General features: G+C 37.0%; 1 protein-coding gene across 2 annotated transcripts in view; it reads left to right on the plus strand.

The window, feature by feature from the left end:
• trappc10 (trafficking protein particle complex subunit 10) overlaps nucleotides 1-25,520 on the plus strand; it is a 96,377-nt gene that overhangs the window by 42,987 nt on the left and 27,870 nt on the right. For both annotated transcript variants that reach the window (XM_088607185.1, XM_088607186.1), the window contains exons 9-14: nucleotides 2,327-2,441; nucleotides 15,954-16,030; nucleotides 16,621-16,712; nucleotides 17,370-17,510; nucleotides 18,124-18,236; nucleotides 23,340-23,863. In XM_088607185.1, the coding sequence (XP_088463311.1) occupies nucleotides 2,327-2,441; nucleotides 15,954-16,030; nucleotides 16,621-16,712; nucleotides 17,370-17,510; nucleotides 18,124-18,236; nucleotides 23,340-23,863 (1,062 nt within the window). The remainder of the gene's footprint in view (nucleotides 1-2,326; nucleotides 2,442-15,953; nucleotides 16,031-16,620; nucleotides 16,713-17,369; nucleotides 17,511-18,123; nucleotides 18,237-23,339; nucleotides 23,864-25,520) is intronic.

A 25,520-nucleotide genomic window follows, 5' to 3' on the forward strand; every position in this document is an offset into this window, starting at 1 on the left:
TTAGAAGAGCAAGCCTACAAACAATATCCCTGAGAATGTAACTTTTCCTGAAAAGTAAAGATGGTAGGAGGAGTAACATCCTAAATAAGTAATAAATAATATTTCTGTTCACAGATTTTGTAAGCCAGCTGTATTAAAGATGTTTAGTTAATTTAGTAAGTTTAGAATTTAAAAAGTATTAATAGGCACATTTTAGAGGAATTAATTATAAGACAAGTAGTGAAGGGCTAGAAACGTGAAAAAGTGGTGTTAATGTAAGATAGTGGTTGATTTAAAAAGGTTATATTTTAAATGTAGCATTGGTTTATTGCACATTAGTCATCCCTGAAGCATCACTTCCAGTTATTCTCTCTGTGTTAACAAAAGGGACAGTACAGAACCGAAGTAATTGCAGCTTTGGGTATCATGTTTTTTTAATAGACCTTACTTTGGATATACATAACAGTATATCATTTAGTCATATCTCATGAAACTCATAAATGACACAGGTGACATCATAATAACAGAAACAGGTCTGTAAATATTTTTCACATTTTGTGGAGAAAGTTTGTGTATAAAGAGCATGGACACTTTTTTGTAAGCAAATAGTTAAAACTGTTTTTGTCTTTATGGCCTACCTGACAGCATTCGTCAGGGGGTCAGAAGCTAAACAAGGCTTGGCAAGAATATCCCGATTGCTGTGGTGAATTATGATGATGGATGAGTAGTTGCCACTCTTCCTTCTGGATTAGAATTTCTTAAACCAGAGCAACACCAGTTTCTACTTTTTGTGACTATAGTTACTGCCTTTGAAGCATGTATTTCTTTAAAAAACCTTCAGATTTTTTTCTGGTAAGTGATAGCAGTCTTAACAGAAAGAAGAAGGACTTAGGGGTCAGAAGCCTGTCTTACCTATATACATGTCAGAGGCCCCATGTTTTCTACACCTTCATCCAGTTTTATGTAAGACTTGACTTTCACAAAGTTGAAATAACATAAAAACCTTCCATTTTTTCTAGAGAAGGAAAGTTTAAATACAGAGCAATTTGTGTGGCAAGTTTTTTCTGTGGATGGTAAGTGCCAAGTAAGCATAATGCAGTGTCCATCAGGACTATTCTACAGTACATTTCTGTCTCGCCTTACATTTGAGCACATGTGGCCACCTCTGCATATAATCTTTTTCATTGAAAATATTGTGAGTAATCTTTATTGTATCACATCATGTTATGGTAACACTGAAGGGATTTTATTTTTTATTGTGCATTGTATTTTGTGTTTACTGAACAGTGTTTACTGTCTAGGTTTATATGCAGGTTTTGGACATTTTTAAAAATGTACTTTTCTCTAATTTATTTAATTTAATTTTAAGTGTAAGCTATTTCATGTTTGATTGTTCTATTTGTCATGTTTAAAATTTTTTTACTTATTTAATATCTCTCCCCTGAATACACGGAGGAACTTCCCTTTTTTTTCCCTTCTACCTCATGAACTGGGATCTGCTGCTACTTTCTTTTGTCTTTTGCTCTCTGTGCCCCTCTGTGATAACCATACTGTATATAAGCCAATAAACCCTGGGGAGCTGGTAATTCTGCTCTCCTGTCTCTCCTTCCTCATTTGCGGACAAATCTAGGGCAAATAAGGGAGGATCAGTGCAATATTGTGAAAGTTATTCTCTACAGGTATTAACTCAACTGCTAAGAAAGGGTCATATCTGAAAGCCTAAAGATTCGGGTTATGTAGAGTCTTGCCGAACTGAACCCTTAAAGAACCCGGAGAGTGGGTGTATGTGAATCCATCACATCCCCAGGATGTGCTGTCATTTTTAGAAGTTCAGTATGATAGGTTTTGAAGTTTTGAGTTCCTCCTTGTCCTACTCTACTACCTACAAGGTTTCAGACAAAGATTTATCCAGAGTCTAGTAAGAGCCATTCCCACTACCCAGGCTAAACTAAACTCACATTTCTTCACTAATGAACACTGAAATGCAAATCTTGCAGAATATTGTTGATTTATGTGCTAAGTAATATCAGGCATAAGAACCCTGTGTAGTGCCTTTACGCATGGTGACATATTGCCTGACTTTTTATTCAGTATTCTTTTGTTGCTTTCATGCTGTTTTTTTAAATACAGTATATACAGTATATGAAGTCATTTAATTTTTTCAAATTAAATGCTTTCTGTGCAGTCAATTTAATAATTTCAAATACGCCAATCATTGTTAGCACTTCTTGCTAATGTTGTTATTATCAATAACTTTTTTTTTGTATCTGTGGCATGCCATATTCTGCACTGAAGTTGATAATATAATTGTTTCTGTGTCATTCTATTATTTAATTGTCTCCATCAGTTAAAGTCTTTGGGTTGCCTCTGTGGTTTGGTGTCAGAAAATGGACCCAATTCTGAAGATCTGAATCGAACCGTGGACCTCTTGGCTGGGTTGGGAACAGAGAGACCTGAAACAGGTAAAATATAGAAACAAATATGTACTAGAAATTGCAATTTAGGTCTTGTTCATTACATTCCCCGAACTGCCTTTATGTCTGTATGGTAGTACATGGTCAATTAGTGCTGTGTGCTGGCAGAGGAACCCTACTGTGTTTTTCCTATAAAATGCATTTTACTCCTCAGGCTAATATTGCTTGTAAAGAATCTAGTTTTTTTATCTGCTTTTTATGTCCTGTTTTGTCTGCCATTTGTCCTCCTTGTGACATCATACATTCTTCAATGTTCCGCACCAAACTCTGAAAACACTGATTTTGTCAAAGCTTCTTGTTTCTGGGTTTTTTTCATGCTTTTAGGAAAAATGTTATCCTTGACTCTCCTCTGACTCAATTTGGTGCATCTCCTAGTGAGTTCTGCCATGGCTTCAAACACCCTCACTTTCATGAAAATGTCCTGATGTGCTTAAATAATTTTACAGTCTTCCTTTTGAAGCTCACAGGACAGTTTTGACAATTCTTGTATGTACCGTCTGTTGAGTTGTTCCCTGCTGCAGACGTTTATGACAGTTTTGCACAGTGGAATATATAAACTATCTGTGCATTCTTAAAGCTCTTTTTGATTTTTGCCAGATGTACTATAAAGTGCATAGAACATGTCAATTAGTATTGTGAAATGATCTCTGAATACATGACTTCAGAGAGCTTTAATGTATGGGCAGAGTAATGCCACAAAGTTATATTATGGAAAATGACTTGGAGCCTTTTTAACATTCCACTCCTATCCAGATATCACTGAGGAACCATTGTAAGTTATACTAATTAGGCATTTCGCCCTCACTGCTTTATTGTGACTCTTCCTTACTTCCTACCTTTTTTCCCCCCACTGTCTCCTCCAAGTAATTCACAATAATAATAATTCATTTTATTTTTCTGGACTCTTTCCTCAAAGTGCTTAACGGATGTGCAGATGGGGATTATTAGGAGGCCATTATTGGTAAAGACCTGGACACCAGAACACTAGGCTAACACCCCTACTCTTTTTGAGAAACACCCTGATATTTTCAATGACCATGGAAAGTCAGGACCTGAGTTTTATGTCTCATCTGAAAAATGGTGCCTTTTTTTTATAGTATAGTCTTCTTCCCTTATTATCCTAAGACATAAGGAATGCCCCACTAACATCTCTCCCAGCAGCAAATTTAGCTTTCCCATCCAGATACTGGCCAGGCTCACACTTACTTAGCTTCCAGGGGTGATAGAACTGCAACTATATTTAAGCCAGCTTGTCCACAGCCTATGTCTGGCCTGCATTATTTATACTTCTTTTTCTTAATCAGGCTGCTTCACCACTCAATAGCATTTCCAAAGTCTCCGGAGGGAGGCTTTTCTCTGAGCTCAGCTTGCTCTTCGCTCTTAAACCTCAAGGCCACAGCACCACCGTTACTGTACAGTTCATCTAGAGATACAAGCTGCTCTAATGCTACTTTCAACAGCACATTGGCACATTGTGTGATTAAAAGTGGTGCAATCCCATTGTTATCATGAGATGGTATGGTCTGTTTTGAATGTAACATATTTTGTTCACAGAATGTACTGTACTGAAAAATCAGCCACAAAAATGAAATAAGTGAACAAAGACTACAATTCCTGACGTGCCACACATGTGAATTACATGAAGTCTTATGTGCCAAAACAGTGGTGTGCAAGTCAATGATCAGTTTACTATATAAATATGCTGTACTGTTAATATTTTTTTTACTGTGTAATATTTAATAATATTTTTTTGTAATCAGAATTTAAAGCATAATTATTTCCTGATAACTTGTTGCTGAAAATTGCATTAAGACAAAATATGGATTTTAATGTGGAATCTGTTATTGAGGGCTTGATACTGTCTCAGGATAGATAAAATAGTGGGGTCTTCAAGTACCAAAGAGGTCTGTTGGAAATGCATATATGTTATTTATATTCTGCACACAGTTCAGGAGATAGAGTAATAAAAAGAGACAAACCTGATAGAGAAGCAAATATTTATTATTGAAAATATAACTAACTCTGTCTTCTTTACTTTCCCTGTGTCTCCCTTCTTTTCTTGTCTTTCCTGTCTCTTCCTTTTATGTTGTATTTTATGACAGTGGAAGGCTCTACTGACTTACCATGAAATTAACTAATTAGAGTAAACCACCAGAAGCTCCCTTTTATCATCCTTGTTTACTTGCTTCTTAGCTTACCTGAAGCTGTTTTTTTAGGCTTTTCAAATAAGGTCTTGGGTGGTGTAAGCAGGATGTGAACTATACACATATACCTTCTGGATCATAATATATTGTCGAATATTATCTGTAGTGGGGCTGTATGGTGTGGCCATTATGCAGGAGCATGTTCATTGTGGAGGTAGAGCCCTGGAGGAAAGGTGATGTGTTATTTTATTAGCCAAAGCTGTTCTGGCTGCTTGAGGATGAGCCACAGCTCTGAAAGGCTCTTTTAAAGCACACTGAACACCCCCAAAGGGACGAGCAGGTCCACTGGGATTGTACCTGAGCGTCGTCATTTTACTTCATTTTATTTTCTTTTTCTTTTTGCCTGTCCCATTATATATCTCTACTGGGAAAATCTTTTTCACACTTTGAATTTTTATTTTGTTTTGGCCTTGCATTCCCTTCTCTTCCAGACTGGACCCCGTTAAATAGGGTAAGCCCAGCCTGGATGTTGTGATGCACAGTGGCACATTTTTCTTTTTGCTTTTTGTTTTGATTTTTTATCTTTTTTTTGTGTTAATTTTGATCCTTGCTAACCTCACACTGGTGCTTCTGTCTCTCGGTAGGGGGGATCAACTTTTTACTGGTGCTTGCCATGGCTCCTCCCACTTCCACAATGTCACAATGGGTATCGACACAAATGAGGATTTTTTGTGGAAATGTTTTTAGAAAAGTCAACAAGATATATTTTTTAATTTATTGTAAATTGTAAAGATAAATGTTTAAGTTTTCATGTCACAAACAGGTACCAGATCTGTGCTTCATGGCCCTCGGAGCACAGACAGTCTTAAATTGAGAGGTACTGGAGCTGATCTCTGGTATACCTCTGGTAGAAAGAGGCTAAAGAGAAACCCACCCTTTCTTTAGTTTCAGAATAACTGGGTAAAAGGCCAGGTCAGAACTTCGAACTTGCCAGGTATTTAGATACAGCCATTCAAAATGCACAAGGTATGCTGCGTTAAAACGCGGTGGGCATGACACAATATACCGCATCATTTTTAAAGTGCTTGTTCTAACATTATTAAGCTTATATTCTGTACTTCATACAAAGTAGTGAGTTGCGCCCAGCCGGTTCAAAGCGGTCTGTTTCTCATAGAGCCGAATGCATAAAATAGTCCACTATTATAGCTTATTGTGAATGTGATGTATCTCTTTCAGGTTTACACCCAAACTGAGAAAATCCATATTTGGTCTTAATCCAAATGTCACCAGCCAGTAATCAGCCAACAATTTAACTTGGAATAAAAAAAAAAGTTTAAACTGTACTATACAGATGCAGCCATTCAAAGTGAGCGGTACAGACACGTACCGCAGGTAAGATGACACGGGGTACAGTGGTGCGTGATTGGTTGACCGACAGGGGCACTCGTGGTCCGTTGGTCTGTCGTAGAAAGACTAACTGTAAACGTCTTTACTGTGCCCGTTGTAGATATTGAATTTTACCACTGAAGGGAAATCTTAGAAGCTGAGCATAAAAAGAATAGGAGCATACTGTAACGCGTGTGAAGGCCATAAACGATATTAATTTTGGAACGTAAACATACAGTATATAGCTGGTCTCGGTACTTTAAAGAAAAAAATACACACCAGTATTCCATTTCTCCCTAAACATTGTAAGCTTCGAAGTCTTTAACTAACGTGATACCGGAGTCAACAAGCATACTTTTAGAATTTGATTAAAAGGGAATATAATATGGAATCGCGTATCTCAAGAATTTAATAACGGTATGATTATATCCGTGTACTGCGGCAGGGCTGTGTAGGGCTGTTTCGCCTGCCTGTTCATGCAAGCTGTCTTGTAGCCTACTGGTCTAGGTGCTTGACTACCAACTGGCAGGTTGTGTGTTCGAATCCAGCTGGTGCTGGACCTTTCGGTTTTATTTATTTATTTTTTAATCGCGTAACATAAACATATTACCGTATGCAAACTGTACTGTATACAGTATGTATATGTAATTTAATGTCTTAACTGTGCCCGTTTAAGTATTGAATATTCATATCTAATTTTACCACTGAAGGGATATCTTAGTAGCTGAGCATAAAAAAATAGGAGCATACTGTAACGCGTGTGAAGGCCATAAACGATATTAATTTTGGAACATAAACATACAGTATATGGCTGGTCTCGGTACTTTAAAGAAAAAAATACACACCAGTATTCCATTTCTCCCTAAACATTGTAAGCTTCGAAGTCTTTAACTAACGTGATACCGGAGTCAACAAGCATACTTTTAGAATTTGATTAAAAGGGAATATGATATGGAATCGCGTATCTCAAGAAATTAATAACGATATAATTATATTCATGTTGCAAAAGAACTGCAACGGACATAAAAACTCCCTTGCTTTTAACAGAGCGTTCCATAATTTCTAACTTCGAAAATGCCAGGTGAAAGGATTTGTAAACATATTTTGTTAAAGCAAGTCAGTTTTTTCCGCAGCACATAAAATACATTTTTCCAAGAAAGTTTAGCCTTTGTCACTAATGAAACCACTAAATAAAGACATAAATATAGAAATCTTAAGATTTGTTTTATTTAATGTTGGTAGCAGGATGAACTGTCAGAGTGTATATTTTGTGGCAGAGCTGCTGCAAGATGTTAACAGTGAAAAAGGTATTTAGAAATGAGTTATTTCAAGATGAAAAAGAAAACATACACGAAACATGGTTTCATTATGACCAGAATCGGTCTTGAGATATTTTTAACTTGATTAACAGTATTTGAGAGGTATGTCTTAACACCGATACTACAGTGCTTAAGTACTGCTCACGTATATGTTTCTAGGTTTATATTATGCATTTCATACGGTCAAATTACTTTTGAGCAACTAATAAGAAGCGCGAAACGGTATGCGTTTTAGTTTCGTTTTGTGCTGGGACCCGTGGATTGATTAGAGATATCAAGTACATACAAGTCATTTTTTAAATGTTGTAGTTCGTCTTGAAAAAATGTTACGAGTACATCATCTATCAACAATTACACAGGTTCTGTTTCCATATTGCGGATTTTGGTTAGGTATTATCAAATCTGGTGGCGCTGTGTGTTAGTTTACTGAGTCCCATGTCACATGGTCTGTGATTGAAACCTGTAAAACCGGTTTAATTCGTCACAGCCAGCACTCTTCAGGTGTGAGGGTCTTCTGCTCAGAATGAAACGCTAAAATGTTTGTGTATATTCTAATGGTAGTGGGGGCAGGGTGTGTGGGAACAGGTTTGGTTGAAATTGCATTGGAGATCTATGTTCTTCACACCTGAAACATTTTCTCTGAAAGCATTTTCTTCGCAGTTTAACCGATCTTGTTACAGCATGTTACAGTTTACTATTATTAACCATATTAATTTTAAGTGCTTAATGTAAAATCTTGTAAAAATATATTTTCATTGTTCAAATATACATTAAGTCTGACTATCATATAATAAGTTAAATACAAAACTAAAGAAAAAATAGGGTTAAATATAATTCAAAATATTTTGCTAACAATGTTAACTGTTTATGAATAATAAAATGTATTAACTAAGGAGTAGGATGGCACAGTTGTTAGTATGTTTTTTGTTTTGTTTCTTTTTCATTAATACAACAGTAGTACCTGATGTCTCAGTGGCTTTCAAAATTAAATTATGCATGCAAACCTGTGAACTAGAAAGATAACTAAGATATCCATCCATTATATTCCATAATATCCATGAAATATATGGCGCTGAAATATGTGTGACGCAGTGGTGGCCTGACACCGTGAGGTGCCCTGGCAGCTGTATGACGCAGTGGTGGCCTGGCACGGTGAGGTGCGCTGGCAGCTGTGTGATGCAGTGGTGGTCGGGTATGTAGAGGTGCACTGGCAGCTGTGTGTTGTGACGCAGTGGTGGCCTGGCACAGTGAGGTGCGCTGGCAGCTGTGTGATGCAGTGGTGGCCTGGCACGGTGAGGTGCGCTGACAGCTGTGTGGTGTGGCGCAGTTGTGGCCTGGCACGGTGAAGTGCGCTGGCAGCTTTGTGATGCAGTGGTGGCCGGGCACGGTGAGGTGCGCTGGCAGGTGGGTGATGCAGTGGTGGCCTGGCACCGTGAGGTGCGCTGGCAGCTGTGTGGTGTGACGCAGTGGTGGCCTGGCACAGTGAAGTGCGCTGGCAGCTGTGTGATGCAGTGGTGGTCGGGTATGTAGAGGTGCACTGGCAGCTGTGTGTTGTGACATTGTTAACATTGTTAGCAAAATATTTTGAATTATATTTAACCCTATTTTTTCTTTAGTTTTGTATTTAACTTATTATATGATAGTCAGACTTAACGTATATTTGAACAATGAAAATATATTTTTACAAGATTTTACATTAAGCACTTAAAATTAATATGGTTAATAATAGTAAACTGTAACATGCTGTAACAAGATCGGTTAAACTGCGAAGAAAATGCTTTCAGAGAAAATGTTTCAGGTGTGAAGAACATAGATCTCCAATGCAATTTCAACCAAACCTGTTCCCACACACCCTGCCCCCACTACCATTAGAATATACACAAACATTTTAGCGTTTCATTCTGAGCAGAAGACCCTCACACCTGAAGAGTGCTGGCTGTGACGAATTAAACCGGTTTTACAGGTTTCAATCACAGACCATGTGACATGGGACTCAGTAAACTAACACACAGCGCCACCAGATTTGATAATACCTAACCAAAATCCGCAATATGGAAACAGAACCTGTGTAATTGTTGATAGATGATGTACTCGTAACATTTTTTCAAGACGAACTACAACATTTAAAAAATGACTTGTATGTACTTGATATCTCTAATCAATCCACGGGTCCCAGCACAAAACGAAACTAAAACGCATACCATTTCGCGCTTCTTATTAGTTGATCAAAAGTAATTTGACCGTATGAAATGCATAATATAAACCTAGAAACATATACGTGAGCAGTACTTAAGCACTGTAGTATCGGTGTTAAGACATACCTCTCAAATACTGTAAATCAAGTTAAAAATATCTCAAGACCGATTCTGGTCATAATGAAACCATGTTTCGTGTATGTTTTCTTTTTCATCTTGAAATAACTCATTTCTAAATACCTTTTTCACTGTTAACATCTTGCAGCAGCTCTGCCACAAAATATACACTCTGACAGTTCATCCTGCTACCAACATTAAATAAAACAAATCTTAAGATTTCTATATTTATGTCTTTATTTAGTGGTTTCATTAGTGACAAAGGCTAAACTTTCTTGGAAAAATGTATTTTATGTGCTGCGGAAAAAACTGACTTGCTTTAACAAAATATGTTTACAAATCCTTTCACCTGGCATTTTCGAAGTTAGAAATTATGAAATGCTCTGTTAAAAGCAAGGGAGTTTTTATGTCCGTTGCAGTTCTTTTGCAACATGAATATAATTATATCGTTATTAATTTCTTGAGATACGCGATTCCATATTATATTCCCTTTTAATCAAATTCTAAAAGTATGCTTGTTGACTCCGGTATCACGTTAGTTAAAGACTTCGAAGCTTACAATGTTTAGGGAGAAATGGAATACTGGTGTGTATTTTTTTCTTTAAAGTGCCGATTCCTGGAACACCCCTCTGAAGTGGTTCCATAAGAAAAGAAAGCGTTGATCAATACAAGTGTCTTTTAATACACTCTTTGCTGTGCTCTTGAGGATCCTTGTGATATTTTAAGCTCTAGTTGAATGATAGGTGTCGCATTTTAAATCATTTTCGTAGTTAGAAATTATGAAACGCCCTGTTAAAAGCAAGGAAGTTTTTATGCCCGTTGAAGTAAAACAAAATGCCACCATTCCCTGTGAATAGCAGGGACCTCAGTGCCCGGGCTGAGGGGAGATCTCCCTTTAGCTCAGCTGGCTGGTTCACTGTTGAGCGATGCCAGAGGGCCGACCTGAGGTGGGAGCGGTGAGGGCACAAACACACGAGAACCCGAAAACGTTACATTTTTATACGTGATGATTTTATCTTTAAGGATTTCTTCACAGAAATTTTAAATTAAATGAGGGAGGGGTTAAGGATTATTTTTTATAATTGCCAGTAATCAGGGAACAGCTTATCAACACGATGGGGAAACGATTTATTTTATTTTAAAAAATTAAATCAAAATAAGATACAATGATGAGCTCCAGCCTAACTAAAAAATTGCATGACTTTAAAAGCTGTAAAAAATGGTTTAGTTCGTTAAAAAACGCTTTTTAATTTTACTAAAACTAAAAATACTTGAATTTCATAAAAGTTGTACTTATTTAATACCTCTTGATAGTAATATTAATATGGGGTTGTGTAACTAAGCAGCTAAAATATCACAAGGGGACATTCTGGGAACATTTGATGTTTGTTTTTCAAACAAATAAATTATTGTCCTATTTGTAGTCATAGAGGTGGGAAGACACCTACCCCCTCCCCCTTCCCTCTGCCTGCCTGACCTGTTTCCATTTTAAACCATTCTGTGTCTGAATCGCAGTGGGTGAGAGAGAGTAGGGAGAGACAGGAAAAAAGTGAACCCTGGGTTTTTGAGTCAGATTTAACGTACTGTATGTTTGAACACAGTTTTGCAAATTAATGTTTTTACAAGATGTGGAAGTGCAACAATTTATCACAGTGTGAATTTGAATACTAATTATTGATTACTAATAGTTTATGCACCTAATGCCTGACTTTATTTAGATGTATATAAAATATTGAACTGTGACATTACAGTCAGAAATACAATTGGTGCAGCCTCTTCTCTGAGTGAGCTCAGAGGGTGGTGCGCTGTTTTCTCAGCCACCTGCTAATTCGTTTCACACCACGGGAAGACAAGAGAATGTAATTGTACTGTATCTGTACGAAATGCGTGTTGCATTTACAAAATTAAAGTGTTTAAAATGGTTAATTAAAAAGTTAACAAATTTACTACTTTCACAAAGATTCTAAGACGATCACAAGGAAGAAAAATCACCCGTTTTTTGTGGGTTTCGTGTTTTTAACTAAACACATTTTAAAGGGTTTTAAAACCGTGCAATGTCTATTTGAGGCACACACGTTATTATTTCCTATTTTTGACAATTTACTGGGACAATTAGTTGTAGCAGCAATCACAAGGTGGTTCGTAATGGCTTTAAGAAAATCAATCGATCAGCGACGCACACACGGATTCAATAAACTAGACACATTTATTAATACATAAATTGTGCATAAAACATATAACAGTCTGCCTGGATACAAGTGGCAGATCTTACTGTGAGGGTTATCAAACTGCAAGGTATATAATCACAAAGCGATGCAAAACACAAAGTGATACAAAGAATATGCTTCAGTACACAGTTCAGCTATACTATCGTTAATCAGTCTACATTAGCTACTCAAAAGTAAATACATTACTCGTATGAATTTAATTGTTATCAACTTGTGTTGAGGTAACAATTGAATTCTCAAGATGCAATGTAGAACATTGGGTTTACTTATCCAGATATGGATTTGTATTTCCCGGCGTTGTCAATAGGCTTTGTCCTGGCATCCTCTGGCTCCCGGCCAACCTGTCGGGGTGTAGGTTGGAATCAGATGAATTAGGTGGAGAGATTTCTGCTGTGGTGACACGCCTGACAGTGTCTCTCTCAGGGACCTACTAGTAGTCCGGCTGGCTAGTAGAAAGTCTCTATGCACAGAGGGTAACCGCGGGTCCGAGCAAGTCACTCTTTAGGGGGAAGAAACTTGGTTTGCTTTAGGTGTAGCACTGCTGCTGAATAAAATCTTATTCAGGTTGTCGACAAGAGTCCAAACGTATACTCCGGTGATCAAGCAAAGCATCCACGTTGGTGTTGGCTAGCGGTTTACGTATGGGCATTCCCCGGGCCGACACTTTGCTGAAACAAGGTTCCAGTCCCTAAACAGACAGCACCTGCCATCACGTTATTGTCTCTGAGGGTGTGGATATTAGCCAGAGAAGCAAAGTTTCTGAGCTGTGCAGTGTCTTTTAAACCTGGACCAAGAAAGGTGGTGATTGGTTGAAAGTTTAGTGGGCATTTCAGACCCACGTGGGATTACCACGCCCTGCAGGTTCCTGATTGGTTGGTCAAGGTGAGAGATGAGTAACAATGACCTCCGACATCTAGGACCGCAGTCCAGATGATCCCAAGAAACTCACAGACAGATAGGCGCCAGGAATGACCATTGATCATGATAGCCAGGCATGGCTGGGCGCATACCCATTTGGGAGCTGCTCCTTATCTGAGAGAAAACACCCTAAATCAGAATAATAATAATAATAATAATAATAATAATAATAATAATAAACTTTATTTTATATAGCGCCTTTAAAGGTGGCTTCTCAAAGTGCTGTACAGGATGACAATAGCAATAAATAAGAAGAGTATATCAATAAATAAGGAGAATACACAAGATAAGACACAATTACAATATATAGGGGAGACCGTGGATGGTGGTACTAAGAAGAGCAGAGGGGTGAAGAATGGAACCAGTTAAGTAAAGGCTTTTCTGAAGAAGAGGGATTTGAGTCTGGATTTGAAGGAGTTTAGAGAAGGTGACTCTCTGATATCCTTGGGGAGAGAGTTCCAGAGCTTGGGGGCATAACTGGAGAAGGCTCTGTCACCCATAACATGTAGACGGGCTTGGGGGACAGTAAGGAGAGCAGAATTTGCGAGGTGGGGAGTAGGGCGAGAATAGTTCAGACAGGTACTGAGGTGCCAAGCCATGCAGAGCCTTATAGGTGAGCATGAGAATTTTAAAGTCTACATGGAATTTGACAGGAAGCCAGTGCAAGGATTCCAGGACAGGAGTAATGTGAACACTTGCACTAGACCTGGTCAGGATTCTGGCTGCTGAATTTTGGACATACTGCAGTTTGTTCAGAGTAGATTTTGATACCCCTGTGAGTAGAGCATTACAGTAGTCAATTCGAGAGAATACAAATTTGTTGATCAGCTTTTCAGCCACAGTTGATGATAGCATAGGGCGTAGTCTTGCGATATTTCTAAGGTGAAAAAAAGATGTTTTGACAGTATGCTGCACATGTGGGTCGAATGTTAAGCCAGAATCGAATATAACCCCAAGGTTTTTCAATTTTGATTGAAGCTGAAGTACAGCACCATCTACAGAAAGGGTTACAGGCCTGGCTTTAAGAAGTTGATGGGGGGGTATCAATAAGCATGACTTCAGTCTTGTCGCGGTTGAGATGAAGGAAGTTTTGAGTCATCCAAATTTAAATGTCAGAGATGCAATTAGAATAGAGACAGCCACGTCAGTGTCAGGTTTGGTATGGATGTATATTTGAGTATCGTCAGCGTAAAAATGAAAGCTGAGGCCATTTGATCTTAAAAGCTGATTAAGTGGAAACATGTAAATGCTGAAGAGCAAGGGGCCCAGTATTGAGCCCTGAGGAACACCAGACTTAACAAGACCAGTTTCAGACCTGTACCCATTAAGAGAGACAAGGTGTCAGCGATCAGTGAGGTAAGATTTGAACCATTTGAGGGCAGTGTCTGCATGATAACATGAATAGCTTTTCATGCTATTCATGCAGACTGCAGACTGCACGAATAGCTTTTCTGTGGCTGCAAAAATGGGCCTCATTTAGGAAAGCACAGCAACACTTAATTCTGTCTTATTAAGGAACATTGCCGCTACAATAGGGTACATAGTATTTACTATTTTTTTAAGTATTTGTTACAAGGAAAATTTGTGCCGTAAGCGAGTATTGAACCTGGATCGTCTAGACAGAACCTCTATTGACATTCTAAAGTAATCATGCGTGAATGAGTTGAATTAAAAATAAAACGTGTTTAAAAAGAAAGTGGATTACAGTAATACATATATTTATATCCTTGAATTAATATCGTTATTAATTTCTTTAGATAAGCGATTCCATATTATATTCCCTATTTAGCGTATTCTAAAAAGTATGAGGTTTTTTACTGTGATAACGAGTGCAAGTATTCATAGAAAAGGTTAAAATATTATAACGTTTTATGAAGTAAATAAACTTTATAGTTCAGGAGCCAGGAGCACTTAAAACCTTTTCCAAATTAACCACAGTATCTTACCGAATGAAAGACCTTGATGCTTAAAATGTTTATGAAGAAAGTGGAATACTGGTGTGTATTTTTTATTTAAAGTACCAATCGCAGCCATATTACATAATATGTTTATGTCCCAAAATTAATATTGTTTATGACCTTCAGACACATTATGCTCCTCTTCTTTTTATGCTCAGCTACAAAAAATTCCCTTTAGTTGTAAAATTCCATATTAATATTCAATAAGAGAACTTAAACATGCTTAGTAAAGAGATTAAATGAAACAATCTTTTCACTAACAATCAATGTACCACGTGTGCCGCCTGTTGGTCATTTTGGCCAGCCAGTCCTGTACTGTGGGATAACTTGTTGAACTGTAGATAATTTTGTGCGGTACAGTGTTTTACTGTGTATTTTGAATGGCTGCATCTGTAGTAGGACAGTTAGATCAATTGATATGTGCCAGTGTAGTCAGTGGCCTGATATGACATGTATAAAAACTGAAAGCCTTTTCAAATTTGTCTTCTTGAGAACTACTTCATCAGTCGTACTAAAATTGGGTTGATTTAATCAATGACCAAAGTTAATATATAATAGCAGCCATATCACCCTACAACTCACGACTGCCAACCCACTGAAGCTAAGCAGGTGTGAGCCTGGTCATTACCAGGATGGTAATTACTCAGGATTTCTCCTGAGAAAAGGTCCTAATGTGGTGGGTGCTGCACATTGGTAGTGGTGGAGGGGAGTCCCCACTGCCTGTAAAGCACTTTGAGTGGAGTGAAGGTCTGCACCTCAACTTGTGGTCTTAATTGTTCTGTCCACATGGGACATACCTTCTTGTATATATTGCAAACAGCTTCAAGTTGGATATTGTTTGGCTTAACAATAGTAATTAACTATACTCAATAGATATAATTCTAGTAACCACACAATTATAGTATGGCGTAGTGGTTTTTCTACAAAAATCATTGATTGCTGCTTTACAGCCACAACCCATTCTAGTTGATACACTGCCCATACTACAAAGTGTTTATGTTTAATCATATTAAAACATATTACTTTGGTAGATCTGGTAGATATAACAATATAGTTACAAAACAGTTATGTTTACCATTGCTTCTCATAAATAGAACTCAAAGTTTCCTCTTCAGTATCTATTAAAATGCAATTTTAGGAATTGTAAGGCTCTGCATTTGTATTACAAATACAAATGAGCCATGTTTTGGTTTTGTTAGCACAGTACCTGATCAAGTATGTATGTTCTCTTACAGCTAGCAGCCTACAGAGCCCCTACAAAAAACTTAAAGAAGCCTTATCTTCAGTTGAAGCCTTTGAAAAACACTACTTAGTAAGTATGCTGAAGTGAATACTCGATGTGTTAATTTCTTCTTATGGTATAGTTTTATTGTATTTATTTTAGTATAACCCTTAGCAATATACTGAATCGGGTAAAGAGACACAACATTTCAACCTTTGTCAAGTGTCACACCTGAAAAAGGCTCCAGAGCCGAAACATTGTGTCTCTTTTCTTTTCCTTTCAGCATGGCATAAACCTTTACCTGTTCCCTTACAGCCTACACATGCTGACGCATCTACCTACTTGAATATACAGAATCCTCTTGTACTCTCACATAGTAACATTATATATATATATGTCTGTGTTTTTTTCTTAAATCATGCTTCATTGTTGAGAATAGAAACAGGTAATGTTTTGGTAAATGTATCAAATTTCTGAATGAGCTTAGCTATTTATACCTTTATTTTAGAGTGATGCTAGTCTTTCCAAATTGATTATTCTCGGTCTATAAACCTTGGTTTATAAACAGAACACTTTTAAGGAATAAAAAGTTATTTTATTACACAAATAACTTACATTTCTATGTTTATAAATGTAACCTATATTTCTTCCTCTGATGTTTTGTACCCTCTCTGTAACAGGAGCTTTCTCATGCTGCAATGGAAATGTATAAAACAATTGGTCGGATTCGATCTGCAAAACTGTTGGGAAAGAGTTTGGCTGAGTTTTACATGTAAGAGACTTTTTAATGCAAGAGTTACTGAAGTGAAAAACCTTGACATTTCTTGTGAGCCTGCTGATATTTGAAGTTTTTCTTCTTTCTCTGAATTTATTTGGATGCCATTGCAATGGGTTCGCTTGACTCTGTCAATGAGGAATTGTTACGAAAATATTCTCATGAAAAATAATTATGAAAGATATGTTTATCTGTACTGTCATTAAAATACTCACCTTTATATAAGTTAGAAATCTTTCAAAATTCACAGATACATAGTTTAAAACCATTTTTAACATGTACCTATTTTCTGTTCGGTACTTGACGCTATAAGTGGTTTGGGTTCTGGACTGGTAGCTAGAGTTGTGCATTCAAAACCCAGGGAAAGCACTGCTCTGCTGTTGAGCAAGATACTATACTATGGATTGCTCCAGATAAAAGCTTATCTATATAACAATTCATATAAATTTAAGTTGCATTACATAGAAACATCAGTCAGATAAATTAAAATTGAAAGAAAATTAGCCTCATTATATCCTTCAGGTTGTTTTTTTACTTTTATTTGCACTTTTGTAGTCAAAAACCAGCAGTGGTTAAGATTTTTGTTAACAACATTCACCTTGTTTTCTGTCTACTGTACAAATGCTGCTCACTGTGGATTTATGGTTTCTGCAGGAGGAAGAGTGACCCCAAGAAAGCAGAAGCTTTATTTCAGGACTCCCTGAAGACATACTTGGCAGAGGGCTGGGCTCTGCCAGTCACCCACACCCGGAAACAGATAGCAGAGTGTCAGAAACTGCTGGGTCAGACTGAAAGGTATCCTTTTGCTTATGCAATGTGGACACAATCAAATATTCTCCCAAAACTACACATAGCAACAGAAAATAAATCATACATAATAGCACTGTTGAAGTAATATCTACAACACACTTAGAACCAAAACATTTAAAACCATACAGAAGCTGTGACTGGAAACAACGGAGAGTTTAGATTTCATTTTCTGATATGTTCCATTCTTACCTACTCTAATGTAATGTTTGTTTTGCAATATTGCTGCTTTAGTTTCCATCAGTAATAGAACCCATTAAGCTGTTGCTATTTGGAGCCTAGCTTAGTATTGACGAGAGTCTAATTGTAACAGGTACTTTGTCTCTTTCTTGCAAGTTAAAAAAGACAGGTGAGGTAATTTTCTTTGTTATAGCACTGTATGTTCTTTGAGAAAGCTTCTAGTGAAAATGGAATGACCTGAGTGAGCTGTCTCTTTCTCAGATTATGTGAAATAATTTTGGTAGAAAAACAGTTCATTTGGTCCTAGGATGTTAAAAACATATTTTAACTTTTGTTGTAAACATATATGATGATTAGGTAAAATAGTGATATACCCTTGAAGACACTAGGAACTGTTTTTTTCTTTGCCCCACTCTGCCAGTTACCTTCAGACAAGTTCCCTTTTAGCCAGTGATGGCAATCTCTCAGATGAGGAGAGGAAGCACTTCTGTCAAGAGATCCTGAACTTTGCCTGCCAACAGTCAGAAAATCAAGGTGACATGACTAAAAAGCAGACTATACTGGTTTTTGGTCTCAACCCTTGCTACATTACAGGACTTCTATGCCTGTCCAATAGAAGAGAAGGACTCCAATGTTGGAATCCTAAATAGAAGTCAGATTATTTAAAAGAATATCTCACTTGCTATTATAAATATGTTTAGTAAACCTACATTGTCAAATATTTAGTTTAAAATGCGCTATTTGTTAAAAAGACATTTGATGCTCAAGATCATGGGGTTTCACTATACAGATGCAGCCATTCAAAATGCGCGGTAAAAACCCGCGGTACGGTAACCTACCCACAAGCCACCGCGGGGCACCGGAGGGTACCGCAGGGCAAGTGATTGGCTGGCCAAAATGACCGACAGGGGCACTCGTGGTGCATTGGTTGGTAGTGCAAAGATTTAATCATTTAATGTCTTTACTGTGCACATTTTAATCCGCTTAGTTTTGAATATTTATATGGATTTTACCACTTAAGGGAAATTTTAGTAGCTGAGTATAAAAAGAAGAGGAGCATAACGCATCTGAAGGTCATAAACGATATTAATTTAGGAACATAAACATTACTGTATGTATGTAAACTGTACTGTGTATTGCTGGTCTTGGTAGTTTAAAGAAAAAATACACACCAGTCTTCCATTTCTCCCTAAACATTTTAAGCATGAAAGTTTTATGAAACGGTACCCAAATATGCAATTGCTGTATAGAATGAATTTTAATTTAAAAAAATTATTTAACACGAACATTAAGCTGTTTACATCTTCCGCCTGAGAACAGTCACCCGTTGCTACCCAACGCAGAATGGTGATTGGCTGACACCATCTGACACCCCTCTGATTGGAGAAAAAAGACGTGCTGGTTTGCTATACCAGGAAGAGGATTTCTTTCTATTCAAAACGTGTATTTTAAAAGTTTAAGAAGTAAAAACCTTACAGCGTACACAGATTTCTAAACTGATCAGGATCGTTATCTTTGTCTTATGCATAATAATGTTCACCGCTCTGTCCAGCAAATTAATAATAAACTTTATTTTATATAGCTTTTTAAACGAATAAGTAATTAGATTGCTCATAAACCTAATCACTTGCTTTTTCTTTTTATTTAGGCTCAGATTTCAACTATAGATCGTATTATTAATAACCATAATAACAACCAACCAACAAAAACAACCATATAAACATAATACCAACCAAAAACATAGATAACAACCACAATACAAAATCAAATAATCAAACCATTTTACACTCGCAAAGTCCTCCAATTATCATAATCCCGCCCCTTATGCAAAACCAAACCTTCCTCCCATCCCAGTTTATCCTGTTTATCATAAACAAAATCCACCTCAATTTTCAACATAAAGCATTACACAAAATCAATACCTCAACACTCCATACTCAACAACGATAATTCACAAACAGCCAGAACATGTAACTACACATTCCCAAACATACCTAATTTCCATAGTCCCGCCCCTTATGCAAAACCAACATCCCTCCCCTGTTCTCTCTCTCCCCTGGCGGTTGTAATTGTTTTTATTTTCAAATAAATTTTAGCAAAGTCATGTATTTTAAAAATCTTAAGATTTTTATATTTATGTCTTTATTTAGTGGTTTCATTAGTGACAAAGGCTAAACTTTCTTGGAAAAATGTATTTTATGTAAACCATGTTTGCTATTAATTCATTCAGGGCTAAAATATGTTCATTGTCTTCTAATGAAAGAAGGGTTCCTTTTGCCGTAGTCGGGAGCCTAGCCTTTAACTAGTAAGTACTGTATTTACTGGGTTTTTGAGGGGGGGGGGGGTGTCTTTCGCTGGAAATCTCGCCTCCTACTTTGAAAATACCCGTGAAACCGGTTCAATTCGTCACAGCCAGCACTCCTGCAGAGAGTTGGGTTGTACTTGCAGTGTATACAGTACACGCGTTATGCTCTTCGTTAATGTCTGTGAAGTTTTATTTAATCTCTGAGCCATACTGATTCTTCTGGAAGCCAGTTTCCGCCAGGGAGTAAAAAAAAAAACACACTATGGTATTCTCTAAATGAATATCGTTTATGACCATCAGAAGCTTTATGCTCCTTTTCTTTTTTCCAGTGGATTGAACAGGGAGAGGCATTTCATGATGTACTTTTCACTGATGAAACAACAGTGGCTCTGGAACAGTTCTCAAACAAATCGTTTTATAAAAAGGGGAGATATGTACACGTTACTGAAGCTAAAAGTTTAGCCTTTGTCACTAATGTAAACACTAAATAAAGACATATAGAAATCCCTACGTTACAGACTGTATATGGCTGGTATTGGTAGTTTAAAGAAAAAATACACACCAGTATTCCACTTTCTCCCTAAACATTTTAAGCATCAGAGTCTTACATGTGGTTATTTCGAAAACGTTTGTACGTGCTCCTTCTTACCATGTTACTGTTTACTGTTACGGACCATATTAAGTTTAAGTGCCTGTGGGCACTTTTCCTGTCCGTGGGGGGTGGACCGTCTTTCATTAGAAGGTTAGTCTGTTCTACTCTGAGAATGTAGAGGGGGTGGAAAGTGCCCGCGGTCATTTAATTAGTATTAAAATCTTAGTTATCTTTCTAGTTCACAGGTTTGCATGCATAATTTAATTTTGAAAGCCACTGAGACATCAGGTACTACTGTTGTATTTATGAAAAAGAAACAAAACAAAAAACATACTAACAACTGTGCCATCCTACTCCTTAGTTAATACATTTTATTATTCATAAACAGTTAACATTGTTAGCAAAATATTTTGAATTATATTTAACCCTATTTTTTCTTTAGTTTTGTATTTAACTTATTATATGATGGTCAGACTTAATGTATATTAATGTATATTTGAACAATGAAAATATATTTTTACAAGATTTTACATTAAGCACTTAAAATTAATATGGTTAATAATAGTAAACTGTAACATGCTGTAACAAGATCGGTTAAACTGCGAAGAAAATCCTTTCAGAGAAAATGTTTCAGGTGTGAAGAACAAACCTGTTCCCACACACCCTGCCCCCACTACCATTAGAATATACACAAACATTTTAGCGTTTCATTCTGAGCAGAAGACCCTCACACCTGAAGAGTGCTGGCTGTGACGAATTAAACCGGTTTTACAGGTTTCAATCACAGATTGGGACTCAGTAAAGTAACACACAGCGCCACTGGATTTGATAATACTGTACCTAACCAAAATCCGCAATATGGAAACAGAACCTGTGTAATTGTTGATAGATGATGTACTCGTAACATTTTTTCAAGACGAACTACAACATTTTAAAAATGACTTGTATGTACTTGATATCTCTAATCAATCCACGGGTTCCAGCACAAAACGAAACTAAAACGCATACCGTTTCGCGCTTCTTATTAGTTGCTCAAAAGTAATTTGACCGTATGAAATGCATAATATAAACCTAGAAACATATACGTGAGCAGTACTTAAGCACTGTAGTATCGGTGTTAAGACATACCTCTCAAATACTGTAAATCAAGTTAAAAATATCTCAAGACCGATTCTGGTCGTAATGAAACCATGTTTCGTGTATGTTTTCTTTTTCATCTTGAAATAACTCATTTCTAAATACCTTTTTCACTGTTAACATCTTGTAGCAACTTTGCGACAAAATATACACTCTGACAGTTCATCCTGCTACCAACATTAAATAAAACAAATCTTAAGATTTCTATATTTATGTCTTTATTTAGTGGTTTCATTCGAAGCTTACAATGTTTAGGGAGAAATGGAATACTGGTGTGTATTTTTTTCTTTAAAGTACCGAGACCAGCCATATACTGTATGTTTATGTTAAGATTTCCCTTCAGTGGTAAAATTAGATATGAATATTCAGTATTTAAACGGGCACAGTTAAGACATTAAATATACATATACATATTGTATACAGTACAGTTTGCATACGGTAATATGTTTATGTTACGCGATTAAAAAATAAATAAATAAAAATGAAAGGTCCAGCACCAGCTGGATTCGAACACACAACCTGCCAGTTGGTAGTCACGCACCTAGACCAGTAGGCTACAAGACAGCTCGCATAAGCAGGGAGGCGAAACAGCCCAACACAGCCCTGCCGCAGTACACGGATATAATCATACCGTTATTAAATTCTTGAGATACGCGATTCCATATTATATTCCCTTTTAATCAAATTCTAAAAGTATGCTTGTTGACTCCGGTATCACGTTAGTTAAAGACTTCGAAGCTTACAATGTTTAGGGAGAAATGGAATACTGGTGTGTATTTATTCTTTTCATGATAGGTGTCGCATTTTAAATCATTTTCGTAGTTAGAAATTATGAAACGCCCTGTTAAAAGCAAGGAAGTTTTTAAGCCCGTTGAAGTAAAACAAAATGCCTGACAAAGTATGGCTTGGACAGATTCCAAGTGCTTGTACAAATGTGCTAAAGAAATTATACTTTGAGTATACAGCTTGTCCAAAGTCATCCATTATTAATACTATTAGTAATATCTTCAGTAAAGGCTTTGATGCATAAATATTTCTGATAAAGGTAGGTTGTGTACTTTTGTCCAACTGAGCAATCTTGCTTTCATAAAATATACCAACATTTGAATGACTGATGATTAACATGCTGTAATACACAGTTCAAAATTAAAGGCTCGAATGCTGTACATGAGAGGTTAAGCTCCCCCTGGCGGTTTTACAAGGCGACGCCGGATAGTTAGTCACGCGACACACGTGATACCGTGTGATACCCCGGTGGGCGTGTCGCGGTATGCCGCGAAATACCTCACCCATTTTGAATGGCTGCATCTGTATATGTGCAGTAGCTATTTGGGCTTTTTATGTGTTGCTTCAGAAAAAGCATTTTTTTCTTTATTTGTTTATTACATAAATGGTAAAATTGTTTGATAATGAAATTAGAGTTTAAATTTGAATGTCATATTACCTCTAACAGTTTTTTGTTCAGAGACTGTTTTTTGTTTTCATGCAGTCATATTATCATGAAATCATTACATGAAGGCAAACATGAATCAGGAAGATATTACAATCAGGAACATAGAGAGTTTGGTCTAATAGTGTGATCTTCACTTGCTTTCCTGCACAGTCCAGAAAGTGGTGTTGGGCATGAGCTCACTTGCCCAGCTACAGCATCTGCTCTTCACCCCTACCTCGGCAGTGGTGCATGTGGGAGGCCAGGTGGCACTGGAGCTGAGTCTGCACAGCAACATGCCCATGCCAGTACATCTGGAGCAACTTGCAGTCAGTGTGCACTTCAGCATCGAGAGGAGCAGCATTCGTGAAACTGGGGATGTGCTGGGCAAGCAGCGGACAGGTGGTGTCAACAGTGGCATCATCCACTTTCCTGGGGAGTTGCCAGCTGGCTGTTTGCCTCGCACCAGCCCTCCCGTACTAGAATTGGATGAGATGCATGATAGAAGCCCTTCAGACAATGCACTGAACTCCTCTGGTGTGGTCTGCAAGAACGTGCACCTTCTGCTGCGGCGCAGGGAGAGTGTCTCCTCCCTCGAGACCCCTTCAGGAGTGGCAGTAGAGGATAGTGCCCAGATCCTCAGAACCAACGATGTTTTGCTGCTGCCAGGCAGGAACAAGATTTTGTTCACAGCACCAGTAAGCCCTACTTTCATTGTCATATCTAAACAGTGGTGATAAAATTGGACAAATAAAGTCTGGGCAGTAATAACTTGCTGTTCCTGGTAAGGCATTCATAAGGGAGACTGAGTAACCTTTGCCCTTCTTAGGGCTGCCTGAAGTAAGCAAATATAATTCTTAGGCTTCACCACAATAAAGTTATACTTTTTTGTGTCTCGGTGTAGTCACTCATTGCTGAAAACATAAATGACCTGTAATGCACAGTACAGTGCAGACAATTTTTGAATATTAAAAAAATGTAATCTTAATTTTCCCAGCAAGATATACTGTATAATACAGTTTAAAAAAGTATTTTGAGATTGTGTTGGAATTTAGAACACTGGAAGTGCTTAAATGGTCACCACAAAGTCCTGACAGGAATCTGACTTAGCCCATATGGGATTACCCCTAGAAACCAAGCAAACTTAGACTAAAGGAATTTTTACAAGAAATTTGTTATTAAATTATTGCAGCACAACTTCATTCATGCTTTAAAAATTAAAATATATCAGAAAATAAACCAGAAAGTGGAATAAGATAAAAATATATAGAAATATATTTTTTACATTGTTTTGCAATATATTTGTGACAGTTTGTATAAAAATGATGTGCACTGTTAAATAAAGACAATATTATTATTGAAGAGATAAGGGAGACACCTGGGAAGTGAGATGATAATATCATTTTTTGTGTGATCATTTTTGTATTTTTTCAAACTGTGCAGTCTAGTGGCTTGAAGTTGGCTTTTCGCCCAAATATATAAAGATGCTGCCTGTCCTTGGTCAATAACATAAAGGGCAAGTATTTGGTAAGCTGGCTGTATGTCCAGAACATGAAAAGAACTAACTGTTGTCTAGTCTGCAGCTCAGGTATAATTAATAGCAATATTGGCATGTGTTGCTGTCTTATCATTCGTTCAGAATGTGACGTAGTAACTTTTTTGTTTTAAGGTATAAAATACCATCTTTAGTTACGTATTTTTGATTCTGGTGGTTGCAAGCCAGACTTCCATATGTATATGAAATGAAGAGACTTCTGCCTTACAGGCACCTGAACTTTGTCATTTGTATGATACAACAGTATACAATATAGTTATAAGAAATGACGACAGTAATTTAGTTATATTTCATTTAAAATTCCTTTCTAATAATTTTTATACTGCAATATAGATATACAGTATCTGGATAGCTGCTGTGCAGCACCATTAATTAACCAGAATGATTTAAAAAAGATCTAACAATTCCTGTCCTCTTGATTAAAATTCCATCTCACAAAGAGAAGTGAACATCACAACAGAACATTTATAACTAAAGGCTGTTGTTTATTTTCTTTCATTATTTAATTTTGTTCATAATAATAAGTTAATCTTTTCAGAATAAATAGGCATCTTCTGAATGGCCCGGCTCAATTGACCAAATCTTGGTTTAATCTTCTCAAAGCATGCCACAGCAGGCTTTTATGCACTTTTGCAAATCATATTTCCTGATGAGTGAAATTGTGAAACATATTTAATTTTTTTAGCATGTTCATAGTTTTGTCTAGTGGAATACTGAAAATTGATACTGATCGTACATTCTAAACCCTTATTCACTACTCATTGATAATTGATAGTCATTCTATGTAGCTGAGTTCACAA

This window comes from Lepisosteus platostomus, chromosome 2 (assembly GCF_059453375.1).
Source record: "Lepisosteus platostomus isolate fLepPlt1 chromosome 2, fLepPlt1.hap1, whole genome shotgun sequence".
NCBI lineage: Eukaryota > Metazoa > Chordata > Actinopteri > Semionotiformes > Lepisosteidae > Lepisosteus > Lepisosteus platostomus.